This window comes from Syzygium oleosum, unplaced genomic scaffold, assembly GCF_021117445.2.
Source record: "Syzygium oleosum isolate NSW1041296 unplaced genomic scaffold, Sole_v2.1 Sole_v2.02, whole genome shotgun sequence".
Lineage (NCBI taxonomy): Eukaryota > Viridiplantae > Streptophyta > Magnoliopsida > Myrtales > Myrtaceae > Syzygium > Syzygium oleosum.
Window position 1 is genome coordinate 4,677,199 of NW_026607486.1, and position 17,883 is coordinate 4,695,081.

Consider the following 17,883-nt stretch of genomic DNA (forward strand, 5'->3'; position numbering starts at 1 on the left):
GAAATTACTAGATTGAAATGTTCAAGTTTACTCTTTTATGTGGAAAGATACTATCAGTTACTGACTATAGATTGCGTGAAAATGGCCTCTCTTAAATGCAAGTTATTAATCTAATAGTGAAACCATCAGTTACTGATATGTACGAGCAATAAGTAACGGCTAATAGATTGAAAATCACGTTCTAAGATAAGAGTGAACTATAATGAGTGACTTTTTCAATGCAATAAGTAACTATCAGACTTGAATAAACAAGTATTTACTTATCAGTAATTAGCAGTTTTTACCTATATTTCTTTCGTTATCAAAAGATAAGTTTTCGACATCATAACGTCAGCAATTTTTTCACAATAAGCCAATGACCAGCATGGCAAATTTCATGACAATCAGCTTAATCAGTTATTGATTCTATGTAAACAATTTCATTGATGTATGATCGCACAACGCGAGAACGCTCTTTCATTTTGAAAGCCCAGCAGCACGGAACCACAGTACCTTTTTCTCATGAAAGGAGGCCGAAGCTGCCTAATCTGGGATTCTGAGTGCGTTAACTTGATGGAAGGTGGAGACTCAATCCAAGAGCCCACGAACAAATATGCGATTCCTAAAGTAAAACTTCTAGTACTTTAAAAGCAATCACAACCATCATTCTGAGAAAAAAAAACTTTACTTCGAAAGTATCTAAAATTTTTCTCGAGCTCGGGTTTAGAAATCGTGCAAAGCTAAACAGACCATGCATACTTGCTAGCATAAACGATAAATATAATCGGGATAATTCTTATATAACCATGAGGCAAAAAATTTTCCACACAAAAGATACAGTATCCCCAGTGAGTCAGGTCTGATCATAATGCTTCACCTTTTTGATATATTAGGATATCTGGGTCACTCTTATGTAAGAATGTATCATCAGCATAGTATAAAGTCCATACCTCAGATCAATAACAAGCTGTATAGTAACACATTCCAGTCGAATAAAGAGAAGCAAATCTAGTTCGAGGACCCTTTCTTCCCCGACCAATTGCTACCTTAGCATCTGCTGCAGTTGCTACCTCAAGTAAGTAGCATAAAGAACTGATTTGAAAGCCAAGTTTCACATAATGGATCCTGACTCATTGGAGAGGCATTTCAATAGTCAAAAGTCTACAGTATACCCAGATGAGTTGGGTGTTGTTGGCTAGGATCTACCTCGACTTTCCTTGGGCTAACAACATGCCTAATCTGATGATCCATAATCTGCAATGTATAAGCATTTCAGAAGACGAGAAACTTTCCACATTTTGGCCAATACTTCTCCCTCAGAAAAATTGAATTGCTGGTACAGGCAAGACCACTATTCAATCCACTATCAGTGACCTTGCATATCAAGCATCTCATCGAGATCTTTCACTCTCTCCAATCCCTCGCTGAGCAAGAATCGGATTCTTTGCTTGTCATCGCAGTACCTGTTCTTTTCAATTTCTTGTCTAATTGTCTGCCTCAGTTCAGCTGTAAGAAGGGCACATCATAGAGATCATAATCATACCATGGCATATGACACTGCTTGAAATCAGCACAAGGGAAGCTACTGCTAGTTCATGGTGGTCATGAGCTTTTCATAAACTGATAGGCCAATTAAGCAGCAAGAGTTTCTTAGAGCAAGATGCTAGCTAATATCACTGTCATGGCCACACATGCATTCACTTACAACTTAGACAGGCCAAAGCGGATGGGCATTTTTACGAGACAAGACCATGGGACTAGCAAGTCTAGCAAATTCACCTCATAACAAAGAAAATGCACAAGGAACTTCTTAAAATGTCGGAGTAGCAGAAGCACATTTTCAAAACCAGACTGCCGAAAACTTGTACCAGCAATGTTATGTTGGTCCAAAAATTGCCAAAATGTCCTCGTATATTTAACAAACAAATTTTCAATACAAAAGAAAACCCTCTGCATAGGATGCACCGGTTCATACCTATACGGAAATCACAGAAATTTGACAGAAAGACGGATGCTATTAAATCTATAAGATCCATTCTTCTTTTTCTCCCCGCTATGGTCAATAAGATCAAGTCGAAAAACATATTTTCATGAAGAAGGAATTACAGAACGTCCTAGAGCCGACCAATTTCTGTAGAGTACATATTAAAACTCGGTTATTGCTAGCTAACCCTTTTCGGTCTGTCATTCTGTAGTTAAACGAAAGCTCATCAAAGCAGATAAGCTACTAAGCAGAAATAATATTCAGTCAATTAGTGTGCCATGCAATGAAGCCCAAAACAAGTTAAACCCGTTCGGATCCAGATACTTCACCTTGAGCATGATCAGGTGCTCTTCGAGCAATCCTTAGAGCTTGCCTGTACAGCTTCAGAACTCTAGCGCGGAGGAGAAAATCCTGCAGGCTGAAGGAATGAACCATAACAGATTCCTCCTGGCACAATAAATTCCACATGAGTGTCTCCTTCAAAAAAGGGAAAAAAGAACGAGCTTCGTCACAAACGCGGCTCGCCTTCAAAACACGAGCATTTGCAAATTTCAAGAATTCCACACATGGATCGAGTTGGAGGAAAGAAATATATGTTCTTGACAAGGAAGCTATTGGCCCAAACAGATTCTTTTTCTTCTAATAAAAAAAACAAGCATGGATGATTCACTGTTCTGGCAAATGGAACAGCACGAGACACTTCAACTCCACAAAACCTGCTCAGATTTCATCGCATCGGCTTCCCCAGAGGGACTCGATCTTCAAGATCGATAACCCACATTTCGCAATGGATTCAGGACGACGGACTCCACGAGCAATACCGCGTTTGAACCGGCAAAGCCGGACAAATTTCAAGAACTCAAATTTTACCAAGGTTCCGGCGAATCTAGGATGGGAAAGTCGGCAATTTGAACGATGGGCAATGCAAGAAATCGACCCGCGAGTTCGAAAATGCACGAATTAGAGAACAAGATTCGAATTACCGAGGAAGCAGAAGCATACCTGGAGGTTGGAAAGAGATTTGATGTGTTGAGCGGGCAACGAGCATAGAAGTGATTTCAGTTTGTAGAGACTTCTCTAGAGGCAATACGGAGCAAGCGGAGTGGCGGTAGTCTTTTTTTTTTTAAATTATTTTTTTCTGTTTCCTTTGTCGAATCTTATTTAGGCGTAAAACACAAATTTTTTTTTTTTTTGTATATGATAGGTAGCTAGTTTGTCAAGGGTGAAAGCATATTAGGCATGTGTAATACCGTTTGCATGGGAAAAAAAAAATTCGATTTTCAATAGAAAGATTACATTCTGATAATAACAGAAGAGTAATTTTTCTCATCGAATGAGTTATAAGTTCTCCCTTACCTATTAAGATGTTCTTCTTTTTTATTTCGTTTTACAATGTATAATATATCGATAAGTCTTGCAACGTTTTCGGTTGTGCAATCAAATTTCTATCACCACGTGTCATTTTAGGGTCCGTTTGTTTGAATGAAAATTATTTTCGAACCTTTCCATGTTTGGCCGATGGAAAATTAATTACTCTACGGAAAACAATAAGCTTAGATTGGAGAAAAATAATTTCCCCTTCTACTAAAAAGAAATCACTCTCCTTAAATTATCAAAAAAATAAAAAAAATTAATTATTTTCATTGAAAATGATTCATGGAAATATATTTTCCTTTATGATGAAGTTTTCAATTACACATACGAACTCTTAGCATGACTTTAATGATAAGGCAAAAAAACTGGCTATGTGTTTCCAATGGGGCGACATCTACAAAATGCAAAAGTTTTAAAAAAAGAGTACTCAACAGGTTTGAGAGTTAATAGCATAATCGCCATTGCTTGCTGGAGGGCAATGCAAAATAGTCCTACCTTGAAAGCACGGGAACATTGCCCGAGTGGACCTAAGTGAGGGTTTGGGTTAACTCGAGCGAGGGCGAGGGCGACCTCCGCTGGCACGACCCAAGTGAGGTTCGCCCTCTCCTCAATTCTCCGGCAGGGCACTCTTGCCCTAGTTCATGTGCACGCAGGCAAGGGTGGCCAACTTTATCGCGGATTGGGCCGCTAATTCACTACCTTCAAATTGGGTTGTTTCACCTCCTCAAACTCTTTTGGACCTTTTGTATACCGAAGCCCATTTACAGGGCCCGTTTGGATTTCCTAGTTGAATGAAACGATGCTATGAACAAAAATTTGAATGAAATTCCCAACAATGAAAAGCGGAGTGAAAAAAGGGGGCCTTCCTTTGTTGGATAAATGGAGTAAAAACGGATAATTATTGGGTCCGCACCTGTGGATTAGGCAAACCTAATCCCTTCCCTCCTCGGAGTTTGCCAAAAAACTCATAAAAAGAAAACTGCATCCGAGGAATTAATCCTCAGTAAATGTCTGCCTAGGATCGAGTCAATCCTTTTTGAACGCAAGCCTCATTAAATTCGCACGAGGAGACGCCCGTCCCTCCATCCTACAACAGGTCAGCGTCATTCAAGTCCCCCCCCCCCCCCCCCTAGGGCAAATCAAGAAGGTTTCACGTTCTCACCTGTTTTGACCCAAAGAAACAGCTTAGACCCACCAAAGATTAATAATTAATGGCGCAATGACATTGCAAAACCCGCATAAGATCAAACACCAATCTCCATCTCTCTCCCTCTCTCTCTCTCTCTTTGATCTTGAAAGAGTCAGAACACTCCACCGAGACGGAACTCGCCATCTTCCTTCTCCCACCATATTAAAAAGAGAAGAAAAGAGAGATCAGAAACTCTTCCAAAAGGACAAGTTTTGATCCTTTCTCGGGCGTAATTCCAATGGAGAAACCGCCCAAGATGAAGGGCAGCATCAAGAAGAGCCTTTTCAAGTTCGTCACTTTCCAGAACCCTCCTTTCAGCCCCACCAGAGACAGCAACGCGCGATCGTCCACGTCGGAACTGTTCGGGAAGATCAGCGGCACCGCCAAGGCTCACGCCAAGAGGGGCTCCTTCTCGGGCCCGATCGTGCCCCTGATCCCCAAGGAGGCCAGGCTCGGGAGGAGATTCAAGAACGGCGGCGGCGCCGATCAGGACACCCCGCAGGAACCCACTTCCCCGAAGGTCTCGTGCATGGGCCAGATCAAGCACAAGAACAAGAACAAGAACAAGAAGAAGAAGAAGAGCGAGGAGAGAGCGCGAGTCGACAAGCCTTCTTCTGGGTCGTCCCGCGGTGAGGAGAAGAAGCCGAAGTGGAGAAATTTCGGGAGGATCTTCAGCCGGGCGAGAGCCGAGAGGAAATCTGGTTCTTCCGGCGGTACCACAGAGAGCCGCGGGGAGGGAGAGGCCGACAGCGTCTCCGACGAGAGGGCGCCGTCGCTGGGTCAGATGAGGAGGTTCGCGAGCAGCCGGAACACGCTGGCGAACTTCGACTGGGCGGCGCAGGTGGCGCCGGTGGACGCGGCGGAGCGGAGCAACTGCTACGCCGACGACGACGACGACGACGACGACGAAGAAGACAGAGGCAGAGAACATGGAGACGGCGGCGAAGCGAGGATTCCATTCTCGGCCCCCATTTTGGTAGGTGGAGGAGTGGAGTTGAAGGCGAAGCAGGAAGTGAACCTGTGGAAGAGAAGGACGATGGCTCCCCCTCAACCACTCCGCCTGCAACACCCCTACTAGCTCTGCAAATGCGTGATCGTGTGTTCTCGAATGGTCCTGCGTTCATGGGATTCCAAATTTCTCATCTCCTTCCTTCCTTTTTTCTCTGTTTTTTCCAGTTTGTTGTCGGCCCTCGCCTCTTCAATCCGCACTAGGAATTTTTTCGATTTTTCTTGTACAAAGTTTCGATTTTTGAAGGATGAGGCGTAATAAGTTGCATGCAACATTTTGCTCTGTGCAGAGCACACACATGTAATTATTCTCTCTCTCTACCCAATTCCTTCTTCATGTTATTGATTTCAATCTTAGTGCAATGTCGTGCAAAAATTGGAAGTTCAGCAAAGATCGAATGAATGGTGCGCTCCCAAGTCTTTGGTCTGAATATCGAACTAATTAAGTAATTATGTTTACTGTATTATCAGTGTTTAAATGTTTAATGTCCCGTGTCAATGTTCGACTCACCAGCGAGCAAAACCTCGATGACACCGGAGCTAAACTCCAAAAACTTAAGCTTTTTAGATCTCTTGTGGGGACTGGTTTTCGTTTCACTTGGTCTAGTTTGATTGCATGTGGACTCTTATTGATTCTTCATTCCTTTTCGTCTTTGTAATTTTTTTGTTGTTGAGAACAATGGGTATTCGAGGCTATTGGGTCCCTCTAATCCGGTCCGTCGCCGTCTTTGTTGATTTGTGCCGAGAGAGTCGAGTCGCCATCTTTCTTGATTTGTACCGAGAGAGTTGAAGCGGTATCTTCTTTTTTTTATAGTGAGCGAAATCAAAACGACAACGACAACCTTACACATTATCAGTTACGGATTCATCATTTATGTATTGATCAAGCAAGCATGTCCAAACGCATGATGAGTTGTTTGCTCACGTTTCACCCATTTCGTTCATGCATTCGATAATTGCCGATCCCGATGTATGTTTCTTTCTTTTGGGAACTTGATGCCTCCTCATTTGTGCTCCCAAGAATTTACAATGCAACACTCCGCATCGGCGCAATGACATTCCCTTTTGACCTAGGAGATTCAGCCCTCCGGTGTATGTCATCGAGAAGAACCGATATAGTATCATTCGATATACATTAAGTTAAAAAAAGTATCTAATTGATCAGTGATATCGAACAAACACGACGCACTAAGCGCGAAATCGAATCGGGCCGTACACTTGTAAGCTGCACATCCTCGATGTGCGAGCAAATACTTTTCCCCTCAAGATATATAAATGAGGAACGAGTCATAAACCGGTGGCTTTTGTCTCAATTGGAAGTGGGAAATCAAATCAAATTGGAGGTATCTTAATGCTGTTTTCATGGACCAGCTACCGGATCTGACTAATTTGTTCGTGGCAATGTCTTCAAATATTTTGTTAGGTTGGTTTTTTCGTTTTTTTTGGGCACGTGATGGTGGAAAATCTCAACTGTCAAACCGATGAAAGCCATGGTTCAACTTAGAATCTTCCACGACATATATACGGATTCAAATTTAAGGAGGCATATTTGTATTGAGTTTTATATGCATATATGTGTTCTTGGCATCTTCTTTTTAGCAAGTCATAAAGTGAGAGGCATTGGTTAGGGATAGGCCGAGCATACTTTGATTCAAGCCGCCAAACCGAACTGACATTGTCAATTCAACTTGATTTGGTGACGTGATTTTAAAAATCCAATTCATAAATTGAATCGAACTTAAATTTGGCAATTTGGATCGATTAGATTTTTTGTTTTTCAAACCGAATTATAAAGTGAGAGGCATTGGTTAGGGATAGGCCGAGCATACTTTGATTCAAGCCGCCAAACCGAACTGACATTGTCAATTCAACTTGATTTGGTGACGTGATTTTAAAATCCAATTCATAAATTGAATCGAACTTAAATTTGGCAATTTGGATAGATTAGATTTTTCTATTTTTCAAACCGAATTATAATCGAAAATTCGACTGTTTTTTTATGAGTTATTGTTCGCGTACTTTTCAAATTGGAGATCTAGTTGTAAGTTGGAGTTGCGGCAATTAATTTTGCACTGAAACTTCACTCTACCGTGCAGCTTGATCATTAACCAATTCAAGGTTGAGAAAGTACAATACCATATGAAATCCAAGAATATTAGATAAGAGAAGGGGAAAAAAATGATGAACCTAATTCAATTCTATTCTAAATTGACTGAAAGTTCCGATTATGTTCAGTTTAGTTTCAAACTCTTATTTAATTCAGTCCGGTTTCGAAATTGAATTGGTACATAGACGACGAGTTCAAGCTCACCCATGACATATAATATACTAAAATTTCTTTGCACGATGATTGGGTCTCGACGGGTTCAAAGGGACCCGTGTGAGCGGATCGGGTCCAAGAAGGAATTTGCTTAGGCATTGTTCGCTCGGGTGGGATCACTAGCCGCCCGATGCTTTCGAGTTCGCAGGCTGTGTTATAAATCAATTCATTTCCCTTGATTTTTTTTTGGTATTCTTGAGAAGTCAAATCTGCGTACGCCACTCGTGCTCTCAAAGATATTTTTCCCCTCACGCATTAACCATACGGGAAAGGGACTCGAAATCATTTTCAAAACTTGACCATCTTCTTAGATATCAGAAGAGCATGAACATATCTTGCAACGAACAAAAGTTCACCAACAAGAACACGTAATGCAAGAAGAGTTAAAATCGTTTTGAGTATACGAGGTCATGGTCTCTTGTCGACAAGTAGTAATTTGGGGGGGAAGCATCCTGCTCCGAGTAGCATAACCACCGACCTTCGGATCAAAATTCAATCAGTAATCTCACGTTCGAATTAACCCCCGGAATCAGTAGGTGACGCGAACCCCTTGGTATCTGAGGATCTCTCCGATGAGCTCGCCCTTGCCGGAGCCGACGTACCTCCCCCGGATCTCGCCCTCTCTGATGAACAGGAACGTGGGCACCTCGATGACGTCCATGTCCTTCAGGAACTGCATGCAGCTGGCGTTCTCGTCGCCGTTCATCCTGGCGAAGACCACCGTGTCGGACATCTGCCGCGACAGCTTGAGCACCGTCGGGTACACCTTCACGCACGGCCCGCAGTGCTTGAGGCCGACGTCGAGGACGATCAGCTTGTGGTCGGCCTTGTGCCCTTCGATCAGCTTCTCCACATCTTCCCTGCAAAAATTTAGGAATCAAAATCTGTGCGAGGAGTGTATGGTGTTGTGGACTCCAATCCGCTTTCATGTCCTAATCTTACTTCATCGACCCGAAACGAACCAAGCTTAAATTTACTCTTGAAATTTCATCTAAAACGCCTTTAATCCGCCGGTCTTTTTCTTATCGGGTGATTCCTGATGTAAGTTTCTGGGTGCTGTTACCTGGAATGGAGCTGCTCGACGGCGGAGTGGCTGTCGCCGTAGTAGAGGACGTCGCCGACGAGCTGGTCGGGGCCGATGCCCTCCTCGTCGTGGACGCGCTCCATGGACTTGTAGAAGGAGAAGTGGGGCGCCTTCTCCACCTTCTCGCGGCGGCACAGATCCCGCGTCGCCTCCGACTCGTCCCCCATCACCAGCAGGAACACCACGTCGCTGCACTGCCGGCTCAGCTCCACCATGAAGGGGTACATGCTGCTGCTGCTCGCGCTGCGGCTGGCCGCGTACTCCACCACCACCAGCCTGTCCTTCGCCGCCCGCAGCGCCTCGTCGAACTCCTCCGCGCTGTGCACCTGCTGGACTCGCTCGTCGCTCGCCGGCGGCGACGACGACTTCGACTTCTGGGTGGCGGCCGTGGCCCGCAAGGTGAATCCGCGAGGGCGATCGGGCCTCGCGGCGAGCGGCCGGTTGGGCTTCGCGAGGCTTGGGGAGGAGTGGGTGGTGGAGCGGAAGAAGAGAGGGTTTGGTTGTTTGGGGAGAGACGGTGATGAAGGTGGTTTGGAGAGGAGGAAGTTGGTGATTGTAGCCATTGTTGGAGAAGTGGGGTGTTTGAACAGAACAGAGGAAGAACAGAGCAGATTGTTCACTTCAGATGGAAACGAGGGGATTGTCAGGGGAGATACTGAGCTGGGCAGAGGAATCACATCCACTCATTTTCAAGGGGATCATGTTATCCACATGTTTGGTGCACTTCGTGCTAGATTTTTTTTTTGCCCTGGTAATGTTCCCACACATTTGGATGTTGATATAGAGAGAAAAATTGGGTGGTGTCGTTGAGAAGCATGCGGTCTTTTCCTTGGCGATATTTTTATAGGGTGCAATTAAAATTTCCGAACCACAAAATATCTTGAAAAAGAAAAGTTCAAACAAAGTGTGAACCGAAAAACCCGAACCGAACTGAATCGATTAATTCGGATGATCAGTTTAGCATAGACAGTTCATGCTTAAGCTTTTCGTCTCGGATTGGGTTTCTTGGAAAAAGCCCGTTGACACCCGTTGAGGTCCAGTCCAGGACTACCGCAACACAAATAATAATTGTTTTGAAGCAATGCGACTCCCATTAGAAATCGCATCGATCAGTAGTAGGTCGAGCTGAAAATTCGTCGTCGAAAAACAAATCATCTCGAGTACCAGACAATTTTGAGTTCCCATCCACACATATTTCATCTAAACAATGAATTCCATCGTGCATGAACTTCTCTATAGGGAAGAGCTATCGCATGAACGGAGGTACATCTATACCGTAGCAGCAGTTCGTCGGATTTATCATTGGACCAACAAAATTGAACGATAGAGAAGAACACAAAAGACACGCACTAGTTTCGAACAATAGTTTTGGTAGATATTTTTACCCGTGTCAAGCTAGATCTTCTTCTTCTTAAGGAAACCCTGCCCTAGATTTTCATTTTGGGTCGAGTTAGATTTTCTTTTTGCTTGCCATAGAAAGGTTTCCGTATACATATAACAGGGAGAGTCAAAGTACCAACTCAGGGAGGACGTTCCCCCACATCAGAAACTAGCAACAACTTCAGAGGCGACGGGAGTTCGAGATGCCAATTCACTGGCTCCATCTTCCTTTTCTAGTGTTGAAGCTACCCAATGGGCACGCATGTTAAGCTTTCTAGGGAAAAACAGAGAAAAGGACTTCATGAAAATGCTTTCATTCCATAGAAATGGCAGCTAGGACAGGATCCAGCTTCCAAGACTTTTTACCCTGCTGTCGTTTTAGCTCATTGCACATAACATTAACATGTGAGTCCATCTCAAAGCAGATGTAGCCCCAGGATTACTCCTTAGCCAGTTGAATGGAGTTCCACGCAACAAGAGCTTCTGCTATGTCAACTGAGTCTGCATCAACTACTAAGCCTCTGCCACCAACAAGCTCTCCATCAGAATTCTTAGCCATCACAATTTATGAAAATAAGCATCCCCCATGGGCTTCTTCCATTTCTGTAGAAGATCTTAATATAGCTTTAGGAGCACTATTCCTAATCTTGCTTGTCTCTTCCACAAACATAACAACCTTCTTCAAGGCAGCACTAATCAGGGAGACCACAACTTGGGGAGGTTGTTCAACCTGGTTAAAAACCAGCTCATTTCTACTCTTCCAAATCTACCAGCAACAAGAGGCTACTTTTGTCAATTTTCTAGGCTTAAAGGACAGGTGATCCCTAATTCATCTCCTTTAGCCACACATCAAAAGTGGTAATTTGCTCTTGAATAATCCTGATGCCAGCGCTCCCAAACCAAATAGTTCTACATCTAACACATGTTCACAACAAATGCTCTACAGTCTCCGTTTTCTCTGTAGATAGCACAACAAGAATCCTGCTTAATCTTCCTTAGGGATACTTTCTTGTTGGCAGGAATGGCTCCAGAACACACTTTTTATAAATGATGCTGCATTTTGGTGGGCATTGGGCTTTCCAAATTACTTTCCACACCTGCTCCTCAGTTACACGAGAACTGGAGGCTTTTAGTCTAACCATACCTCTTTTTTCAAGTTGTCTTGCACAATGATAATCAGTTTTGACCGAAAGATTTCCATCTCTCTCCCAGGGCCATCTTAGTCTGTGCTCACCTTTGCTACAGTTAGCTTTGATTATTGAATTCTATCCCGTCCCTCATTTTCCACTTGCTGTCTAATTGGTTCCATATTCTGACTTTTGGATTCCTAATCAATGATCGGTTCCACCTCTAGAACAGGGATAATGTCTGTGTCAGGTTTGGGGTGCAGCATAGGTCATGACTTTGAGGTATTACTCATCTCCCCATACCTATACAGATTGTGCATTGTCGACCTGCCACTTTTCTTCACCAGCTCCTTCCCTTCAGGTATACTTTGCCAACCCCAAGAGTCTCTGCACCCATTTTTAGCTTCCAGGAAATTTCTATTTGGAAAGTAAAAGCCTTTCAGAACTGGAACTTGGAACTCATTTGGTTTACAGAGCATTCTCCAAGCTCATTTAGCAAATGACGCACTAATAAGAGAAACAAGTTGTTGACACCTAAATTTCGGCGCATCATTTAGTGATTAATTGCATAGAAAATTAGGGATTAAATTTTAATCCCTGAACAAAAATATTACAAATCGCATAGCATAAAGTTTAGGTTCATATAGATTAACTGCATTTAGCATCGGATCGGCGGTGGTAAGCGAGCTTAAAATTCATCACGTAAATCGAGCTCGGGCACCGAACGAGACTCGGCTCACTCGGAAAGCATGGGCCGAAAATCACACACAAAAGGGCTTGGTTGTCTTAATTTGAGCTTAAATTAGCCCATTATGCTTAATTAAAGAAAAGCCCAAATTAATTCAGCCCACTTAGAATTAAATTAAAGCCTAAACCTAAGCCCATTAGGACTAGAAAGCCCGGCTAATTGACCTGGGTTTACATTATAAATATATGTTTATGTCTCATAATCGAGGGGGCTCTCATAATTTTTCAGATCGGATTTTTAGAGAGACATACGAGAGAATTTTGAGAAGAGTGAGAGAGAGAGAAGGAGACCGCCCGCCGCGCCGCACGCACGCCCGCGCGCCACCGCTCGCCGTACTACGCGGAGCCGCTCCGCCTCGGCCCATTGCGTGCCATCGCCGCGCGCCCTTGCCTCCGCCTGGGCTGCCGTCTCTCGCCGTGTGCCACTGCCGTTGCACGCCTGCCTGCCGCTGCCTCGTCGCACACCACCGCCTCGCCGGTGCCACCGCCGCCTCGGGACGTCCCTCGCTCCGCCCGCCTCGTGTCGCGAGTTGCTCTTGCCGCACGGCCGCGGAGAGCCGCCTTGCGCGCCGTCGCGCCTGGGATCCGCCTCGCACCGCGCCGCCAACGTTTGCCCTCGCACCGCCGCCGCTGCCCGAGCCGCCTCGCACCGCCGTTAGCCCACCGCCTGTGCTGCCGCTGTTCGTTGCACAGCCTCCGGATAGTCACCCGTCCCCGCCTGTTGGCCGCTGCCCGGAGACGCCCGCCGCGCCGCCGTTCCCGTCGTGTCACCGTCGCTAGCCGCCACTGTTCCCGACGTCACGCTGCCGCTCCCGACGCACCGCCGATCCGCAATCCCGATCCGCTACAGATTCAAATTAGGAAATAAATCTGCAAATCAGGTAATTATCATATCCCGATTTGATTCGAATATTTGGTTGCCTAATTTGTGCTTATTGATATCTAATTTTGCATATTTGGATAATAAGCATTATTTCAATTAGATTTTATTTCCTTTTTTGAAATCTTGGATATCTATTACTTTTCAAATTTGGATAGAATTTAGAATTTTCAAAATCTTTTAAATATATCCAAGATATTTAAGATATCTAATTTTTTTCAAGATGTGATCGATTAGGAAAATTTCCTAATCCGCAATCAAGACACGTGGAAATAAATCTATCTATCGGGCTTTAGATAGAGTTATTTCCATAGCGGGTATTTCGAATTTTAGGATCGATCTGTCAGGCTTCATATCGAAACTTAAGTCGAAAGATTTAGCGGTTATATTTTTTACTTGATTTTAATTTCGAATTTTGATAAAAAATGCCAAAAAGATTACTCTAGAATAGGTTAATTTCTTTAGTTTAAAATTGCATGTTTAGATAATTAGCATTTTTAATTCCGAATTTCATTAAAGAAAAAATACAAAAAAAAATAATATGCCCGTCATTAGAAATAGATCACGTCGTCGCATGACATATAGTTTGCATGTTAGGTTGCATTAATCACATGTCAATTTTTGCACGTCATTACATATAGGTTAGCTTTCATTTAAATAACTAAAAAATCAAAAAAGAAAATCTCTGCACCTTTGAACTCTAAGTCAGGATTTATCAAAATTGTCCAATTGAGTATTTCTCTTGAAATTCGTACCGAAAGGGCGTTAGGGAATCTAGCGTAACCAAGTCCCCGAATTTATAATTTCTGGTTCGCAGAAATAAAATAGTACTCCCGCTATTTTATTTAGGTTTCTAATCAACCTACCTTAAATGATTAGTGGCGACTCCCATTGAAAATATTTGCATGCTCACAATTGGACCTAAGTTGCGATTTGGTAGAGTTTGGGAGAACTCGAGCTATGTTAGTTAATTTAATTGATCTAGTAATCCATTAGCCTAAGATCGAAAACCCGATTTTTTTTTAGGTCGCGACACAAGTCTCTAAAACCCAAACTCCCTTCGATTTTGGCTCACTGAGGCTCTCCCAGCTCTGCTAATTATCTTTCTTTCATCCTTTCTCTTGAAATGGTGGCATCAACCTCCACACACCATTTTCTTGGAAACTTAAAACAGCCTATGGAAGAAGAAGGCGATGGACGCTGAGATGACATACGTCATAGTTAGATGTAAGAAATTCGAGAGAAGAGAGGGAAAGCTCTCACTAGAGGAGAGGGTTGAAACGTTAAAAAAAAGAGGTCGACCAAGATTGAGGAGCCATAATCTAAGAAGATCACATTATGGCAAATGGGCTGGGCCGTGATGGATCTATGACATGCATCATGTTCACGTTGCATGTGATTGAGGGTAAATCCCATACTGGCTGTGTTCGTTTGCGGAAAAATATTTTTCCGCAAAACATTTTCCGCATTTTCCGGTGTTCGGGGGCGGAAAATATTTTCCTCGGAGCGGAAAATGTTTTCTGTGGGAAAACATTTTCCTTCCCCACCCCCAAATCCTTCGTTGTTTTGAGGAAAATGATTTCCTCTTTTCACAAAGAGGAAATCATTTTCCCCCAAAGTGAAGGCAAAATTGCCCATGGGAGGGAAAATGTTTTCCGTGGGAGAGGAAGTTGATCGCTGGGCCACCGCTCGCCGCCCGCCGCCGGTCGCCGGCCGCCCCGCCGCCGGTCGCCGGCCACCGCCCGCCCGGCGACCGGCGGCGGCCATGGATCGCCCGCCGCCGGTCGCCGGCCGCTGGCGCCGCCTGCCGGTCGCCGGCGAAAAATATTTTCCGAAACTTTTTCATATTGGTCGCCAAGTACCGGAAAATTATGTTCCGGAAAAACATTTTCCGGGAAAATGACTTTCGAGAAAATATTTTCCAAAAGGAGAATATTTTCCGCCAAACGAACGGAGCCTAAGTAGAAAATATTCAATAGTTACCGACCACCACGTTATCAGCTCACGTGGCATGCGTGATCCTAATAGCTCCACTCAAAGGCTACAAGTGTCCTCTGACATGAACTGACTAGAAAATAAAAAAAAAACTAAAAATTGGAGGCTTTCTTTGCTCTCTCTTCTAGCTGGCAGACTGAAACAAAAAAAAAAAAGGACTGGGCACAAGCAACAATAAATGCTCCCGCTCAAAACTCTCTCTCCTCTTTTCAATTTTCATGGGCTTTTTACATTCTCTCAAGACTCCGTTCGTTTGGCGAAAAATATTGTGTTTTTGGAAAATATTTTCCCGAAAATCATTTTCCTAGAAAATATTTTTCCTGAACACAATTTTTCGGTGTTCGGCTGAAATATGAAAAAGTTTCGGAAAATATTTTCCGGTGTTCGGCAATGATCGCCACAGGCTGTGTTCTTTTTCCTTCTTCTTCTCCGGTGTGTCGCCGGCCACGGCCACGGCCGATGTCCGGTGACCGGCCAGAGGCGAGCTCGAGCGTTGCCATAGGCCAGCGAGGCCCCAGCTCGCCCGGCCGGCGACCTGGGCGAGCCTCGACCTTGCCCAGGTCGCCGGATCTGGAGAGGCCCGAGCTCGCCGGCCGTGCGAGCTGGGACCTCGCCGGACGTCGGCGAACCTCGCCCAGGTCGCCGGACGTCGGCGAACCTCGCCCAGGTCGCCGGACGTCGGCGAACCTCGCCCAGGTCGCCGGATGTCGGCGAACCTCGCCCGAGTCATCGGCGAGGCTCTGGCCAGGCTAAGCTCGCCGGTCGCCGACTGGCTGAGGTAGAAGAAGCAGCAGCAACAAAAAAAAAATAGGAAGAAGTCTGAAGCAGAGCTTCAGACTTCCGGAAAATGACTTCAGCTTCTCAGAAGCGGAAGTCATTTTCCTCAAAATTGTGAAGGGTTTGGGGGTGGGGTGGGAAAATGTTTTCCCACGGAAAACATTTCCCCCCCCCCCCCCCCCCGAACATCGGAAAACGCGGAAAATATTTTTCGGAAAAATATTTTTCCGGAAACGAACACAACCTAGTAGAACAATGAAGGCACATCTTCTCTTTCTTTCTCCGATACGTCCCACCGTCTTTGCCTCCCTGAAAGCCCCTGCTGGTCGCAACTGCTGCTCAAATTTGCCTCTAGCACGTCACCTCCCATAAGAGCCCCATCGGTCGCAATTGCTAGGTCCCGAGCCCCCTCCTCCTCGTTGTTGCCTCCAGAGCCCCACCGGCGATTAGGATTCATCAACTAACTCTTCTCTCTCTCTCTATCTGTCTCTCTCACGATCGCACAATCATGCCGACACGCCAGACCACGTGGGCTAATGACGCGGTGGTTACGAATCACCAAATATTTTCTCCATACTGAGACTATCTACTACTATTGTCACATAATTGAGCCTGGAAGCTCAAGAATTGGTACGAGCCCAAAAACAGTTGTTGATTTGATTTGAAGAAGTACTTCGTATATTCGTTTCACGAAAAATCAATAACTGATAAATATTCTCGATGTTTGCCCATTGTATGTCTTAGGAACATAAGTCAACATTAATTATTTTCACCCATCAATAGCAATATTCAAGCATAGATTAATGTACATGTTAAAGCATTTCGATCTACGCATTGTCCTAAACAAATAGGAAGCAAACTTAGGTCACCGATACAATTATAGAAGTGGCTTTCCGCACCAAATCATCAAATTCACAATAGCTATTCAGTTGCGGGTCAATTGCTGTTTAACCAAAATTTGATGTACTTTCATCTAGACTTGAGACACGCCTTCATCATAACCCATGAAGACGCGGTTTAGTAGTTAAATATTGCGACAGTAGGGTTGAAACTGAATAGTTTGATAGAAGTAGTTTTATTTGGAACTCGTATGTTCAAATGTCCACTATCCTTCGTCAATCAATCGTCCAATGACCCCAAGCAAAGCATATTCTCTCTCTTTATCCTTTCTCCCCAACCCTTTGTACAAGAGATCGCGACAGAAAACGAGTGCTTCGTCAACAAGTTGTGAAATGTCGTGGGTAGGTCCAAATCCCACCCAGCCTCATCGATATCCGTAACATTCATGGTCCGAAATTACATCATGACATAGTATAATAAATGGCGAATACCACGAAAAACTCTAAAATGATATATCTGTGATAATTTTATCTCAAATTAATTTTTTGATCACCAAAAATCTCAAACTGGTACACTTGTTATAAATTTACCATTGATTTGATTTCGTTAAATTTTACTGTCAAATAGTTTGGGGTGAATTTGTCACAGGTGTACCAGTTTGAGATTTTTTGTGGTCAAAAAATTAATTTGGGGTAAAATTATCATATGTGTACCGATTTAGGATTTTTCGTGGTATTAACCCTATAATAAATTGTTCGAACTCTTAGGCTCCGTTCGTTTGGCGGAAAATATTCTCTTTTTGGAAAATGTTTTCCCGGAACATAATTTTCCGGTGTTCGGCGACCAATATGAAAAAGTTTCGCAAATATTTTTCACCGGCGACCGGCGGCGGCGGGGCGCGGCGAGAGGCGGCGGCGAAGCGGCGGCGGCGGCCGGCGAAGCGGCGGCGCGGCGGCGCGGCAAGCGGCGCGGCGCGGCGCGGCGGCGCGGCGGCGGCTGCGCCGGCCAACGGTGGTGACCGGCGATCAACTTCCTCTCCCAGAGAAAATATTTTCCCTCCCATGGGCAATTTTGCCTTCAATTTGGGGAAAATGACTTCCTCTTTGTGAAAGAGGAAATCATTTTCCTCAAAACAATGAAGGATTTGGGGTGGGAAGGAAAATGTTTTCCACGGAAAATATTTTCCGCCCGAACAGAAA

At 44.3% G+C, this 17,883-nt stretch overlaps 3 protein-coding genes across 4 annotated transcripts; 1 reads left to right on the plus strand and 2 right to left on the minus strand.

The window, feature by feature from the left end:
• Positions 1 to 754: 754 nt before the first annotated feature.
• On the minus strand, positions 755 to 3,108 carry LOC115662879 (uncharacterized). Of its 2 annotated transcripts, XM_030584977.2 has the most exons (3): positions 2,966 to 3,108; positions 2,293 to 2,410; positions 755 to 1,485 (listed from the first exon to the last, which is right to left on the minus strand). In XM_030584977.2, the coding sequence occupies exons 2-3, from the start codon at positions 2,396 to 2,398 to the stop codon at positions 1,346 to 1,348; spliced, it is 246 nt and encodes an 81-aa protein (XP_030440837.1). In that variant the 5' UTR covers positions 2,399 to 2,410; positions 2,966 to 3,108; the 3' UTR covers positions 755 to 1,345. The 2 variants fall into 2 exon arrangements, with proteins under 2 accessions (XP_030440837.1, XP_030440835.1); XM_030584975.2 differs by lacking the exon at positions 2,966 to 3,108 and having other exon boundaries at positions 2,293 to 2,440.
• Positions 3,109 to 4,511: 1,403 nt separating this feature from the next.
• LOC115662975 (uncharacterized protein At1g76070) lies at positions 4,512 to 5,897 on the plus strand. Its single transcript, XM_030585053.2, has one exon. The coding sequence runs from the start codon at positions 4,765 to 4,767 to the stop codon at positions 5,602 to 5,604; it is 840 nt and encodes a 279-aa protein (XP_030440913.1). The 5' UTR covers positions 4,512 to 4,764; the 3' UTR covers positions 5,605 to 5,897.
• Positions 5,898 to 8,246: 2,349 nt separating this feature from the next.
• On the minus strand, positions 8,247 to 9,522 carry LOC115668575 (thioredoxin-like protein CDSP32, chloroplastic). Its single transcript, XM_030590014.2, has 2 exons — positions 8,918 to 9,522; positions 8,247 to 8,714 (listed from the first exon to the last, which is right to left on the minus strand). The coding sequence occupies exons 1-2, from the start codon at positions 9,499 to 9,501 to the stop codon at positions 8,384 to 8,386; spliced, it is 915 nt and encodes a 304-aa protein (XP_030445874.1). The 5' UTR covers positions 9,502 to 9,522; the 3' UTR covers positions 8,247 to 8,383.
• Between the last annotated feature and the right edge of the window lie 8,361 nt (positions 9,523 to 17,883).

What these genes read in the sequence shown, in the direction of transcription:
- LOC115662975 (XM_030585053.2), top strand. Translation starts at nt 4,765, where the DNA reads ATGGAGAAACCGCCCAAGATGAAGGGCAGCATCAAGAAGAGCCTTTTC.
- LOC115668575 (XM_030590014.2), bottom strand. Translation starts at nt 9,501, where the DNA reads ATGGCTACAATCACCAACTTCCTCCTCTCCAAACCACCTTCATCACCG. An exon ending in GTCGAGCAGCTCCATTCCAG is followed by an intron (nt 8,715 to 8,917) that starts GTAACAGCACCC and finishes AAATTTTTGCAG; the next exon opens with GGAAGATGTGGAGAAGCTGA.
- LOC115662879 (XM_030584975.2), bottom strand. Translation starts at nt 2,431, where the DNA reads ATGTGGAATTTATTGTGCCAGGAGGAATCTGTTATGGTTCATTCCTTC. An exon ending in AGCACCTGATCATGCTCAAG is followed by an intron (nt 1,486 to 2,292) that starts GTGAAGTATCTG and finishes CCCTTCTTACAG; the next exon opens with CTGAACTGAGGCAGACAATT.